The 14,689-nt window shown below is 40.3% G+C and overlaps 1 protein-coding gene across 7 annotated transcripts in view; it reads right to left on the bottom strand.

The window, feature by feature from the left end:
- Positions 1–14,689, bottom strand: part of foxj3 (forkhead box J3) — a 126,515-nt gene that overhangs the window by 21,938 nt on the left and 89,888 nt on the right. For 5 of the 7 annotated variants that reach the window (XM_080215495.1, XM_080215498.1, XM_080215499.1 and 2 more), the window contains exons 8-10: positions 14,192–14,497; positions 2,294–2,395; positions 1,410–1,601 (exon numbers count right to left, since the gene is read on the bottom strand). In XM_080215495.1, the coding sequence (XP_080071621.1) occupies positions 1,410–1,601; positions 2,294–2,395; positions 14,192–14,497 (600 nt within the window). The remainder of the gene's footprint in view (positions 1–1,409; positions 1,602–2,293; positions 2,396–14,191; positions 14,498–14,689) is intronic. The other 2 variants (XM_080215500.1, XM_080215501.1) reach the window with 1 other exon arrangement.

Here is a 14,689-nt window from a genome sequence, read left to right as displayed (position 1 = left end):
GAGAAAGAACTCAAAAAATTTCTCTACTTTAACTCCAGGAGACTGAGGCTAACTATAGCCCACTAGTAGCAACCAAAATCAGCATTGAGGACTGAAGTGGGACCTTCTTAGTCAATATGGAACAGCTATTTACAGCTTCAATCAAATAAGCCAACAGGAGAGTTAGTAACACAACATCAGCAGGACCAAGCTATAATTTTGTTGTCGATCAGTGCATCTATTAACTACTGACTGGTCCTGTTATCTGGTGCTTTAAGTCCTTAATTTTGAATTTAGCAATCCTGTTTAGCAGAGCAGAGGAAATAATAGTCAATGCTTGCAAAACGAAACGTGGCTTCAAATGGTGAGTAAAGTATGGAAAAGAGCTGTAGCCAGCAATTGAAAGTGGACGTGATAAGACAGTCCAGTTAGTAGAAGGCAGAAAGTAGAAAATTTAATCAGAAACCAACAGGCTGCAGAGTAGGAAAGCCATAGAGGTCTATGTATTGCAAATGCAAAGAGGAAGATCTCGAGTAGAACGGAAAGGCAAAATAAAATGTGCAAGGAAAGCAAGCAAAAGTAATCGTCAGGAACTGGAGAAACCTGAAAAATTTAAGCAGCATGTTGATAAACTTTAGAATAAGGAGCAGAGAAGCTGTGAAAAAAAAGGAACAGTTAATTTCAAAAGACAGGCGCAATTAGGAGCTGCTAAACCTGGAAAGCAGAATGCTGTAAATGTAAATTGTTGGTTAGGAATTAGAGATTAAGGGAGAGTGTCGCCAAGCTAAGCTGCAAAACTCCTTTGTTAACAAATAATCTGATGTGCGGTGCATGATCGGACGCGTCTCTTTTTATTGATTTGCCACAATTATAAAGGCAAACTATCAAATCAAAACCAGACTGAAAACAGGCTCCTTTATTGCAAGTTTGGTTCTGTTCCCCATCCAAGTCTGTCTACAACTCTCCAGTGGTTTTTTTGGGGTGATTTCAGGTGGTGAACAGAAGCGGCTTGTTCAAATTATTACAGCCTTTTTACGTGGAGGTGCCTGGTGCGTTTCACACGGACAGCCCAGGGCACATTGTGCAAACTGATAGTGTTATCAATTTGGCTCCAGACACACACAAAGCTTTTTTTTCCCGTTTGTAACAAGAAAGATTGAGAAGCAGATAAAACACCTTCCCTTTGCACAATAATGTTGGCTGTTTCCCCTGTCCTTCCAAAATAAATCGAAACTTATAAAAGGTAAACATAAATTTAAAAACAAAATGGCCTGCTTGGCACTTTTTCTTGGGGTTAAAGCTGAGCAACAATTTTCTGAATTGCCATGGCCTAACAAACAAAAGTTTACTCATCTTTAAAGCTTCACCTATTTCAATACCTTATTGACAAATTAAAAGCTGTAACTAGCTCTACAGTTTGCCGTCTATACCTGTACTGATGTGCTGGTTTGGTTTCTGCGAATGCATTGTGCTGTGACAAACCGAGGGCGGCATGTTCCCTTGTGACTGGATCAGACCAGTTTGTGTGAAGAACTGGTTTAGGGAAGAGCACAAGTCCGCAAACTGAACAGGATCGAGTGACCAGTTATTGAGATCCGCCTGTTTCATACTCTCCATCAGACCTGCGGATAAAAGGCATGACAGAGTGTTAAGGAGAGAATCCAGGGAAACAAGAGGCTAAAGAACCAATGGGTCCACAGCCTGACAGGCAAAGCAGGTATCTTAAAAAAAGGCCAACTAACTGTAACATAAAGAAAATGATAAAGCAAATAAAATTAAAACAAAGTCAATAAAGTAAATAACACTAATGCCTAAACTAGCTCCACACACAGGCTTTTGTGTTCAATCAGCCAATTTTTGTTGTGTGCACAGGGTCAGGTTGGTTTGTGGATGTGTGTGGTCAGCATGGCGTGAAAAAACAGAATAAACCTACCATTTCCAAATCTGAGTGAGACCAGAACTAAATGCAAACTTGCATAGGATTACACCCGTTAATGAGACTTTACTGAAAAAGATTTCTCTTCTGCAGCTCAGGGCTGAAGTTCCCAAATTGTACAAGGATATTGTAGCAGAAATAGCAATGGTTTAACCTCCCTCAGCAAAAATATGTCCTAAATCACACATAAACATGTGCTTTAATCATAACATTTGAGGCCTGTAAAGTTTTGTAGACCTTCTGGGTTACATTTTACTTTTAAACTGCCTCGTCTTCATTTTATTACTTCTGCCTTTAGGAAGCCAGAACCTGCACCTTGGAGAGTTCCAATAAACCACAGTGGGTAGGGAGCACAGCTCCACGTTATCAGCAACCTACCTTGAAACTGGGAGAGATCCACATCAGACCAGTTGAAACTGCTAGCAATACGGAAACTCTCCTTCAGAGTGTCCAGATTCATGCACCAATCAGAAGGAATGCCTACAACAGCCATAAACCCACCAAAGAGCATTAGAACAACATAATGAACGCAATAAAACATGTTCAAAACATTGCTGTAAGAATTATGCCAGCAATCAGAACTATTTTAGCTCGCTTGGTTCAGTTGGTAGTCTGGATTTCTGTGGTTTTAACACTGGACTTAGAATTTTTCTACTCAGCCAACTCCAACAAAACAGATTAAAGGAAAATGTATTTATTCTTTGTGAGACCTTGTAAGCAAATTGGTTGACATGTTTGTCTACATAACAGCATTGTTTGTGCTTCAGAAGTAACTCATTGGTTGTAATGCACTTTGGAACATCTTGAGAGGATTTGATAAGGTACCCATACAAAGTAAAGCTTGTTCTTTCCTTTCACCACTGGACAGTAACACTGGGGCAAAGTGTAGCACCCTACACTCTAAATTCAGCACAGATCAGGGATCGAACTTGGGCTCTTCCATTTCATCGAATATTTACAACTAAAGCATATTTTCCCCCACTTCTGTGTTGATGAAGCCCCAATGTTACTAAAGATGGGGTTGAGGGTGAGTTTAACATCCTGTTCAGTATTATTAATTTGGCAACGTGCATTCCAGATGAGATAATTTCAATCTGTTGATTCATTCATTAAAAACACAGACAAATGATGATACGGTGTAAACTGGCCATTTGCATCACACCATTCGATTCTGCCCAAATGCCATCAATAATTTCAATAGGAATTACAAATATTCAAACACAATAAACCATCATAAAGACAATACAATTTCCTCTATAAATGGACCAATGGAGAAACACAATTCAATCAAACCACAATATTTAACGAACAGCGAGATTCCCTGCCCAATATCAGAGTTTCTGGAAGTCAACGCAGACATTTGAAACATTTAAAAAATCTAACTCAAATATTTTGAAAAGGATTTCCTGTTGACGCTAAATACTTTGTTCAATTCAATTTGTATTCATCTGTCATATGACTGCACTTGGTGGGTTCTGGCAGCCACATTTTGAGTCAAGAACTTGAGCTTTGAGGCCTGCAGCACGAGACACTGTGCTAATAAAAGTTAAAACATCTCTCTGGTCCTCTCCAGAAAGCACTGATTTGTGTTATAGCTTGGCACTAAGAAGCAGTAAACAGGGTGAGAACTCAGTCTAAGGCAGGAGCTGGCATGGCAGGCTAGGTCAAAAGGATGGAGGTTTTACTAGAAATCTGGTTGAAGAGTGCAATTTGCAGCAGCTGGAGGAGGGAAAGTGAAGTAAAGCAGCAGGACCACTGGCAAAGTCAAGAGGAAGTCAAGGTATGGTGGGGAAGGAGGACAGCAGGGTGTGGAAAGGATGGCAGGCAGACAAAGCGTAATGTTACTTTAACAATGGTTATGGCGAATGGAAAGAGGAAACCGTGTGTCAGAACAGCATCAACTGACCATAGATGCATAATAGCATCATGTCAAAGTATATTTATCAGTCACAAGCAGATTTACATTCACACTGCAATAAAGGTACTGTGAAAATCCCCTAGTCACCACTCCAGCCTCAGTTTGTTTACACTTAAGGAGAATTTAGCAAGTCCAGATCATCCAATATGCACATTTTTGGACTGTGGGAGGAAACTGGAGCACCCAGAGGAAACCAGCAAACATAGCGAGCGTGTGCAAACTTCACAACGACAGTGACCCAAGCCGGGAATCAAACGTGGATCCATGGCATTGTGAGGCAGCTGTGCTAACCACTGTGCCACCATGTCTGTTCTGTGTTTTATCTTTATAAAATGCTCCTACTTGCATACTTCTATCTCCATTATAAAGACAGGCAACACAGATGGGATGAAGTTGTTCCATAGAACCACCTACTGGCTACAGACTGTGATATTAGTGAACTCATAAGAGTTTTGTTTTAACTCGTGGTCACAGCCTTTGGTGATGTCATTGCTAGAAAAAGAACTGGGCAGGGTCAGGTGACTTAAGTTTTGCAGCTTTCAGTTTCGCTTTGGCTACAGTGTTACGGGCATCTTGGAAGCAAGCTGGAAAAGAAGCCTCTCTCTGTTTTGCTTTGAGAATTTTACCAATTAGCTGAAATAAAGGCTTGTTGCCATTTTGCAGTAATTAATTTGTGCTTTGGTGTTCTGGGGAGCTGGTACGACTACAGGCTGCTCTGAGTTTTCAAGATCATTTGAAATCTGCATTCAACCCAGGGAAGTGGATTCCACTATCACATGAGCTTTAGGCTGTGCAATGATAAATCTATTTGATGGGTTTTGTTTATTGGATTTTGGTTTTTAATTGGAATATCATTAGATACGTCATTAAGAGTTATACATTATAGTGGTTGTTTTGTTTCTTCTTTGTAACTGATAAAAGTTATTGCTAATTTTAGTACTACACGTCAACTATATTTTTAAATAAATTGTTTGATTAAAATTCCCTAGTGGGTCACTTGAATTATACCTGAAATGAAACTCCTCATGCTTACCCTAGCCCAGATTCAAAATGCAAAAATTATGATTCAGGCAGGCTTCATAAAATACTTGAGTTTCAGACCTGAACCACAACATGACTCTGATTATGGAACAGTATGCATTGCAAACCCAAATGGAAAATGTTGAGAGCAATTTACAATAGTAAATACTAACAAAAATGTCAAAATGTTACTGTAACCAAATTGGTCCAGATATAAAGACAGAAAATGCTAGAAATGCACAGTAGATCCACAAGAAGCTAATAAAGGAAACAGCTTAATGTTTAAACATTTGAAAGGTTTCCAGCGGTCAACCTGTTTTTTCCTTTATGCTAAAAGATTTGTTGTGTTTCTAGAATTTTGTTTCAGATATATAACCAACACTCATCCTTTCATTTTTAACCCCACAGGTTAATACATAGCTTTGGTTTTAAATTGTTTATAATTTAGTTACAACATAATTTACTGCCAGGTACACCCTACATATCAACTTACATAGATTGAATATGCTTTATATCTGTATTAGAAAAAAATTTACATTTATATAGTACCACATATCAACACCCCCAAACACTTCAAATCCAAACATTTACTTCCTGAAGTGCCATCATTCTGTTTTGCAAACAATGCAGCAACCAATTTGCACAAACTTCCACAAACAGTAACTGAGATGAACCATCATTTAAAGTGTTAGTGGAGTTGGTTAAAGGCAGAATGTTGGCCAGGGCATAGGAAATGCCTTCTTTTTCACAAACTGTGACATGGAATTTTTTTTTTACATCCACACAAATATACAGGAAACATCTCTCTTTTTTAAGAACATATTGTTAGAAAGACCACATCTCCAACAATTCAGCACTTTGCATGGTATTCGACTGAAGCATCAGTCTAGTCTTTGGGCTCAAGTTCTGGAGTGAAGCTTGAACCTGCAACCTTCAGAGGCAACAGTACCATCCATCCAAACCCACCAACATACTTACGCTTCAGCAGTACAGATTATATATTCAGAATTAAGAGCTACTATGAATAAGGTTACTATTGTAATACAAGGTTACCCTCCACATATACGCAGACAATCCTATCAAAAGTTATTAATTGCATCAAAAATAAATTTTCATCCAGGTTACCACACTACTAATAAAAACAGAAAATGCTGGAAAATCTCAACAGGTCTGACAGCATCTGTGGAGAGAGAATAGAGCAAACATTTGCTCAAAACATTGGCTCTATTCTCTCTCCACAGATGCTGTCTGACCTGCTGAGGCTTTCCAGCATTTTCTGTTTTTGTTTCAAATTCCAGCTTCTACAGTATTTTGCTTTTAGCACACTTGAATGTTGCACAATACTCTTTTATGATGCTCTTAATTGTAGCCTCAAGATAGTTTATTTCTCCCAAAACTAGTAACAGGTAAGATCTAGTCTGCACTTCAACCTAGTGTTACACAGCTCAAAAAGAACTCACCCCACATAACCCAAGTTTAAAAGAGCAGAATAAAGAAATAGAATACTGTATAGTACATACATTTGGTGTAGCAGTTAGGATTTGGCAAAACTAGTGCCAGCATTGATGTACAATCTGAGTATTACTGAGGTTTTAACCAGGTGGTCATTAATTAGGAAATATACTATCTTACTTGGTTAATTTTGAAACATCTTTGAACTGACAATATCTGTACAACTGGATTTGGTCTGCAATATTAGGGGTTTTTTGTTTGGCATGCACACCACTTGATTGCAGAAGGACCTGAAATAATATTCACTAAATAATGCCCAGCAATATTAGTGACTAAGTGATCATAAGGATTACAGGAAAAAAAATGAATGATCTGTATTGCATCCTGTAGCTTGCAGAAACAAGTTTGTTAACAAGTTTGTACAGCCTACATGTAAACTGCTCCAAGTACAAGAAGGCACAGCAAATAGATTACAATCATTTGCCCACTGGCCAGTCGCAATCCTGTGACTTCTACATGTCATGATCCAAATATATGAGGAACATAGGAGCAGAAGTAGGCAAATTCAGCCCTTCAAGCCTGCTCCGCCATTCAATCAGACCGTGGCTGATCCCTCCCCGGTCTCAAATCCATCTCCCTACATTCCTATTTCTCTTCTTTTAAAATTAGAAACGTGTTCATCTCCCTCTTGAAATCATTCAATGATTCAGACTTCACCGTGCTACAGGACAGCGAGTTCCACAAATTCAGCACCTTCTGCGAGAAATAGTTCCTCGTCATCTCAGTTTTAAATCTACCACCTCTCAACCTATTGTTTTAGGATTGCTCTAGGATTGTCCCATAAGAGGAATCATTTGGTCTACATTTACTTTATCAATTCCTTTTAAAATTTTCTATACCTCGATCAGATTCCCTCTCATCCTTCTAAACTCCAGCAAGTGTAAGGCCAAGATTACCAATTCCAATCTTCACCATGGTTTAATTAAAGGTTGCATCCCCTTAAATGTCTTGGTTGGTAAAGATAGCAGCCAGTACAGTAGAGAACCACATAATACAAGACAGACACATCGCTCATTCCCAGTGTGTATTGTGTCTGTTAATATGCTTTTGTTAGCATTAAGGATGCACTAAATAGTTACAGTAAAGGAGGGGGCTATTTGGCCCTTTGTGTCAAGTGCCAGCTAATGAGCCACTCCCTCATCCTTTTCCAATACCCAGCAATTTTTTCTCTTCAGATAATTATCCATTTTCAAAGCTTCGATTGAATTCTTCTGTCACACTCGCAAGTAACACATTCCAAATCCTAATACAGACAAAAATTTTTTGCTCACATCACCTGTTTCTTTTGCCTAACACAACTGCTTCTTTGACTCTTTCACCAGTGGGAACAGTTCCTCTCAATCTATGCTGTCTGACCACTAATGATTTTGAACACGTCTATCAAATCTCCTCTCAACGTTCTCTTCTGAGAACAGCTCCAGCACAGCGAAATGTGGAGATGATGAGGACTTAGTGCAACGTGGAACAAGTGCTAACGAGGAAGATGTTTCTAGTAAGCTTTTCATGAGCTATAATTCAGATTAACAAGCAGACTCTTGATTTAGAGCTTTAAAACTGTTAGCTCGCTCAAAAGCCTCCTAGCCTTTTGGCTAAGATCAAGTGTAGTATCGACATGCTGTGCGTGGTTGAAGTTATTAGGTTACATTTTAGTTCCATTTGAAGCAATTTTTTTAAAAGTGGTACCTCAGCCTTTTGGTTAAGATGCAAATAAGATCAAGCCTTGGAGGAGAAGCTATGCCTACTCCAATCAGCTTGGATCATGTAGATCAAGCCCAAGACAGGAGGTGAGAACCCTGTCTTGTCAGTTTGTCAACTTGTTGAGACTCTGAATTGGACTTGATTTGATTGAATTAGAATAAAAACAAAACCTAATAGAAACTGCCTGGTAATGGCAGTTATTTATCAATTAACTGAAAACGGTTGCCTGACTTGGTGTTAGTTACTGTAATCAATAGATTGTAACAAATAAAAAGGGAGAGAGTAGCCCAGTAAACACTGGGCCCGTACAAGAAATAGGAGCAATTATGAATGAGGAAATGGCTAAAATAGTGATCAGATATTTTGTGCCAGCCTTTACAATAGAAGGGGACAGCACAGTGGCTAGCACTGCTGCCTCACAGCACCAGGGACCTGGGTTCAATTCCTGGTTTGGGTCACTGGCTGTGTGGAGTCCGCACATTCTCCCCATGACTGTGTGGGTTTCGTCCGTGTGCTCTGGTTTCCTACCACACTCCAAAGACTTGCTGGTTAGGCGTGTTGGCCTTGCGAAGACATGCCAGAGTGTGGCGACTAGGGGATTTTCACAGTAAGGTCATTGCAGTGTTAATAAGCCTACTTGTGACACTAATAAACAAACAAACCTTAGAAGGCACAAGTTATACCAGAAACAGGGTAATTGAGGGATTAAGTGTGGGGCAATAATAAATAAAGTAACATATCAGTGGAGATAAAGTATTGAAGAAACTCAAGGGACTAAAGTCCAACAAATCCCCATGACCTGGTGACCTACAATTCAGAGTTCTAAAAGAGATGGCTGCAGAGGAAGTGAATAAGTTGGCTACGTTTTTCCAAACTCCCCTAGGTTCTGGAAGTAGCTTGGAAGTTACCAAACGTTTCATCACCATTCAAGAAAGGAGAAAGTAGATTTCCTGACATCAGTTAGGTGGCAGATTTACAGCACAGGGCTCTGGAAATTCAGAGTGGTTCCCTCTTCTTCACAAGCTGTTTTCACATATTTGCAATCTGTTTGAAATATTTGCACAATATTTCAGACACTTAATACTTTCTGAATAGCAAAGTCACTTAGTTTGACGTTATATAAAATTCCATTCATTTTTGCAGTATGCAGCTGGATCAACTCAAAGCTCAACTCCACCCCAAAATCACACGTACTTGCGGCTCCTGCGATGGGAGCTGCTGCTTGGCCACTTTAAGATGCTGCCTGTAAACTACAACATTCCAGGGAACAAAAGGATCACAGCCCCAGCTGATGACTTTCTACAACCTGGTGTTTGTAAAGGATGGACTGGAACCAAGAGCCAGAGCTGCTGAGGGAGACAGCTAGGTTGCCACTGGGGACAATGTGGATCCCAGAGAGGGATTAAAGGGGTTCTGTTGCCCCCAACTCGCCGGGCACTCCCTCCACCATAAATATACTTTTTTTTAAAAACCTTATTCCAATCCAATCAAGTCAAATTAAATCCAATTCAGAGTCCCAACAAGTTGGGACATTCCCGATCCAAGGTGACAAGACAGGGATCTCACCACCTGTCTTGGGCTTGATCTACATGATCCAAGCTGATTGGAGTAGGTGCAGCTCCTCCGCCAAGGTTTGATCTTATTTGCATCTTAGCCAAAAGGCCGAGATGCCGCTTTAAAAAATTGCTTCAAATGAAGCTGAAATGTAACCTAATGACTTCAACCAAGTGCAACATGTCGATACTACACTTGATCTTAGCCAAAAGGAAATATAAAATACTGCGGATGCTGGGAAACAGTATTAGAGAGGCATTTCAGATCCGCCAAGCAACAGCTTCCAAGAAAAGAGCAAATAGTCTCTTTGCACTGCTTCTTGCCATCTTTACCACCACTCAGACAGAAGGTAGGCTTGGATTTCAACAAAGCTTTTACTCATACAGGCATATTGGTATAAGCAAAAAAGCATTGATCAATTTGTGTATTTTCTTGGCTTCAGCCTTTGGGTTTGATGGCGCCCTCCCCAAACACAAAGCTGAGCTTAGGGCCCCATTAACTGTAAATCTGCCACAACATCAGTCATTGGAAATGTGCTGGAATCTATTATTGAGGAAGTCTTAACAATGCATTGGAAAAGGGTAGAATAATTTGAACAAATCAACATGGTTTTACGGAAGTGAATTCTGTTTGATAAATTCATTAAAGTTTTTTAAAGATGTAATTAGTGGGACAGGATAAAGGGGAACTAGTAGATTTAGCAGACTTTGATTTCCAAAAGGCATTTGACAAGGGCCACACTAAAGGTTCATAGGCAAGAAAAGGGCTTATGAATTTGGGGTAAAGTAGCAGCATGGAGAGAGAACTGGTCAGACAGGAGGAGATTAATTGTAAATGGGGAATTTTCCAGTTGGCAGGCTGTGACCAGTGGAATGGTGCTCGGCTTTCAGCTGTTTACAGTCTGTACAAATTACTTAGAAGAGACAGAGGGCAACGTATCTAAGTTTGTTGATGACACAAAGCTAGGTGGGAATGCAAGGAAGATACACGGAAGTTGCAGAGATATATATAGATTAAGTGATATAATGTTGGGTGGGAGACTGAGCTGTGAGGAGGATGCAGAGATGCTTCAACATGATTTGGACAACTGAGTGTGTGGGCAACTGCATGGCAGATAACATAATGTGGATAAATATGGGTTTATCCACTTTGGTAGCAATAATAGGAAGACAGATTATTATTCAAATGGGTGTAAATTGAGAGAGGTGGATACTCAATGAGACCTGAGTCCTCAGGCATCGGTCACTAAAAGTAAGCACATAGGTAAGCAGGCAGTAAAGAAGGCAAATGGTATGTTGGCTTTCATAGCACGAGGATTTGAGTAGAGGGATAGGAATGTTTTACTGCAATTGTATAGGGCATTGATGAGGCCACACAGGGAGTAGTTTTAGTGTCCTTATCTGAGGAAGGATGTCCTTGCCCTAGAGGGAGTACAGCAAAGGTTTACCAGGCTGATTGCTGGGATGGCAGGTCTATCGTATGAGGAGAGACTGTATTGCTTAGGATTATATTCACTGGAGTTCAGAAGGGGGGGGGGGGGAGGAGTGGTGTGTGGGGGGTGGGGGGGGAGTGGTGTTTGGGGGGGCGCCATCAAACCCAAAGGTGGTGGTGGTGGTGGGGGGTATATTTTCCTAAAAAGCATGAAACTGTAAATGTTGACTTTCGGAGGGGCTTGGGTGCACTATAGAAGGAACTTGGGTTAGCATGCAGGTAAGTAAGCAATTAAGAAAGCAAATGGCATGCTGGCCACTATTACAAGGGATTGGAATACAAGAATAAAGAAGTCTTGCAAAAACTGACCACACTGGGAATATTTTGTGTGTTTTTACTCTCCATATTTAAAGAATATAGCCATATTTAAAGAATATAGTTCACTCGCATGGCCCCTGGGATGCAAGGGTCAGTCTATGACAAAAGACTAACTAAATTGGATTTATATTATTTGGTGTTTCAAACAATGAGGTGTGATTTCATCAAAACCTTCAAGATTATGAAGAGGCTTATCATAGTGGATAGTGGTGTGCAGTTTCCCTTGCCTAGGGAATCTAGAACAAGGAAACACAATGTCAGGATAAGGGGCTAATCATTTAGGACTGAGGTAAGGAGAAATTTGCACTCAAAGGATTGTGAATTTTTGGGACTGTCTACATCAGAGGGTTGTGGATGCACCATCATTCGACATATTAAAGAGTGAGATAGACAGAATTCTGGTCTCTCAGAGAATGTAGGAATATGTGGATCTGGTGGGAAAGTAGAATTAAAGCCCAAGATTATCCATGATCATACAGAATTGTGGAGCAGGCTCGACAGACTGTATAGTCTTCTCCTGTTCCTATTTTTTATGTTCTTGCATTTTCCAATCCATTCATATCACTGAAATTCCTCTTTTCTGGAGCCATACTTGTAAACCTTTTCTGGACTCTCGCCAAAGCCTTAACATTCTTCCTAAATGTAATGTTCAGAATTGAACACAATACTTCGTTGAGACTGAACCAGTGTTTTATAAAGGTTCACTATAAATTCCTTGCTTTTGTACTCTACTATTAAGGTCCAGGAAACTATGCTTCATTAACTACTTTCTTGAACTAACTACCCTGGCAACAGGGTTCGATTCTCAGCTTGGGTCACTGTCTGTGCACAGTCTGCACATCCTCCCTGTGTTTGTGTGAATTTCTTCCGGGTGCTCCAGTTTCCTCCCACAGTCCAAAAGACGTGCTAGTTAGGTGCATTGGCTGTGCTAAATTCTTCCTCAATGTACCTGAACAAGCGCCAGTGTGGCTACAGTAACTTCATTTTAGTGTTAATATAAGTCTGCTTGTGACTAATAAACAAACTTTTAAAAAAAACTCTTCATTAATTTTAGCCCATCCAATGTCTCAACTACCTCTTCTTTCACTATGATTTGGACAGCACCTTCTTCCTTACAGAAAGGCAGATGCAAAGCACGCATTTAGTGCCTCAACCACAGCCTCTGCTTCCATGCGTAAATCCCCTTCTTAGTTGTCAGTGAGTCAACCCCCCCTCCTCCTTTCACCATTTATATGTCTATAGAAAACACTTGGATTTTCTTTTATGTTAGCTGCCAGTCTCTTCTCATTATTTTTTCTCTTCCCCTCTGAATTTTCCAGATTCACTTGGTCCTTACCTGTACTTATCAACCTGACATGTGCTCTTTGTCTGATTCATCTTACTGTGTCTCATCACCCAGTGAGCTCGGAATTTATCTTTTCTACCTTTCCCCTTGATTCTTAACTTGATTCTACCAAAGCCACCTCCTCTTTAAAGGCAGCGATTGTCCATTGCAGCTTGCTGTTAAGATTTGTTTCCAATTTATCTGAGCCAGCTTCCCTCTCACCTCAGTGAAACTAGCCCTCCCCCAGTTAATTATTTTTACTCTGGATTGCTCCATGTTCTTCCCCACAACTAACCTAAACTTTACAATGTTATGATCACTGCCTCCTAAAGTTTTCCTCCTGAAACTTGATCTGCCTCATTCCCTAAAAACAAATCCAGTATTGTCTCCTTCCTCATTAGAAACATACTGATGTAGAAAATTCTCCTGAAGAAACTTCATAAACTATTCCCCCTCCCTGTCCTTATACTAATGCTATCTCAGTTTACATTAAGCTAATTAGTGTTCCCCACTGTAACTACTCTATGATTTTGCACCTCTCTGCAATTTCAATGCATATTTGTTCCTCTACAACACATCTTTCTCCCTGGTTGGTAGCAGATAGAATCCAACTGGTAGTGTATCCTAAATTTTTTTTAGCTCTAACGTAACAAGATTCTGCCTTTGAGTCCTCCAGAATATTTTCTTTCTCTTGCACTGTAATATTTTCCTTAACTGACACTCCTCTTTTTTTCATTCCCTGCCTGTCCAGTCTAGGATGATTACCCAGTTCTTGCCCTCTTCAGCCAGGTCTCTGTTGTCACCACAACATCATATTCTCCGATGCTTATCTCCACTGTCAGTGCACAAACTTTACATACCATGATCCGTACATTGACATTAGTGTACTATAAACCTAATTTGGAACTTATTGCATTCTCTCCTATGCTACCCCATCTGATATACCACCCTATTTCTTACTTTACTGCTATCTGTCTCTCCTGATCCTTTGTGCATCTTGCTTCTCCTTTCTAATGTTACATCCTGGCTCTGATCCTTCTGGCAAGTTAGATTAAACCCTCACCAGTAACAATAACAAAACATCCCAAAGGATATTGATCCTGGCCCTATTAAGGTCCAATCCATTAGGCCTTTTCAGGTCTCACCTCTCCCAGAGCTGGTACAATGATTGAGCTACAGCTAGTGGAACTATATTCTGAGGTCAGGTAAAACATACTGTAGTTATAAAGCACATCCAGTAGACTGTCAGCATTTACTACTTATTAAAAAAAATCTCCAGTAACAAGATGCTTTCAAGCGGAGAAGGCTGAAAACTGGAAGGAAATTTCCAGCACTTTTACATACTTCAATGATTGTGACACATTATACTACTACTGGCATCGTCCAAAAACACTGAATAATCAAGACATGGAAGTATAAAGAGGGGGCAAACTGGTCTTACCGATATTGCAGGCCATGTGTTGCTGTTGGTGATGGTGTTGCTGTTGGTGATGGTGTTGCTGGTTTGGTTGGTGCTGCGGATGTTGATGCTGATGGTGCTGATGGTGCGTGTGTTGAGGGTGGATCTGATGCTGTGACAGCTGCACCTGTGTCCCTCCCGCACCGACTCCGAGGCTGCTGGCATGGCTGTTGGCCAGGCTGTTCTGTCCACTGTGCGGGTGGGTGCTGACAGTACTGCTGGGAGAATGCTGGTAGGAACAGGACGTGTGGGTTGGCTGTGATGCCTCAGAAGGCAAATTGATCATTCCTAGAGTGGGGAAAAAAGGATTGATTGTCAATGCTATGATACTTCCGTATAAAATCCATTAGCCAGCCTCAATAGTAAGTAACAATTAATCAATCTTCATGGTTTTGAAACAATGGACAGTAAACACAAACACGAACATGAATCCAGTGGACTGTGAATATTGTTTATTTTTAAACAATCTAGGTGAATGAT

The sequence above is a fragment of the Carcharhinus amblyrhynchos genome, chromosome 30 (assembly GCF_965287045.1).
Source record: "Carcharhinus amblyrhynchos chromosome 30, sCarAmb.v2.hapA, whole genome shotgun sequence".
In the NCBI taxonomy this organism is placed as follows: domain Eukaryota; kingdom Metazoa; phylum Chordata; class Chondrichthyes; order Carcharhiniformes; family Carcharhinidae; genus Carcharhinus; species Carcharhinus amblyrhynchos.
This window is presented reverse-complemented; position numbering and strand designations above follow the sequence as displayed.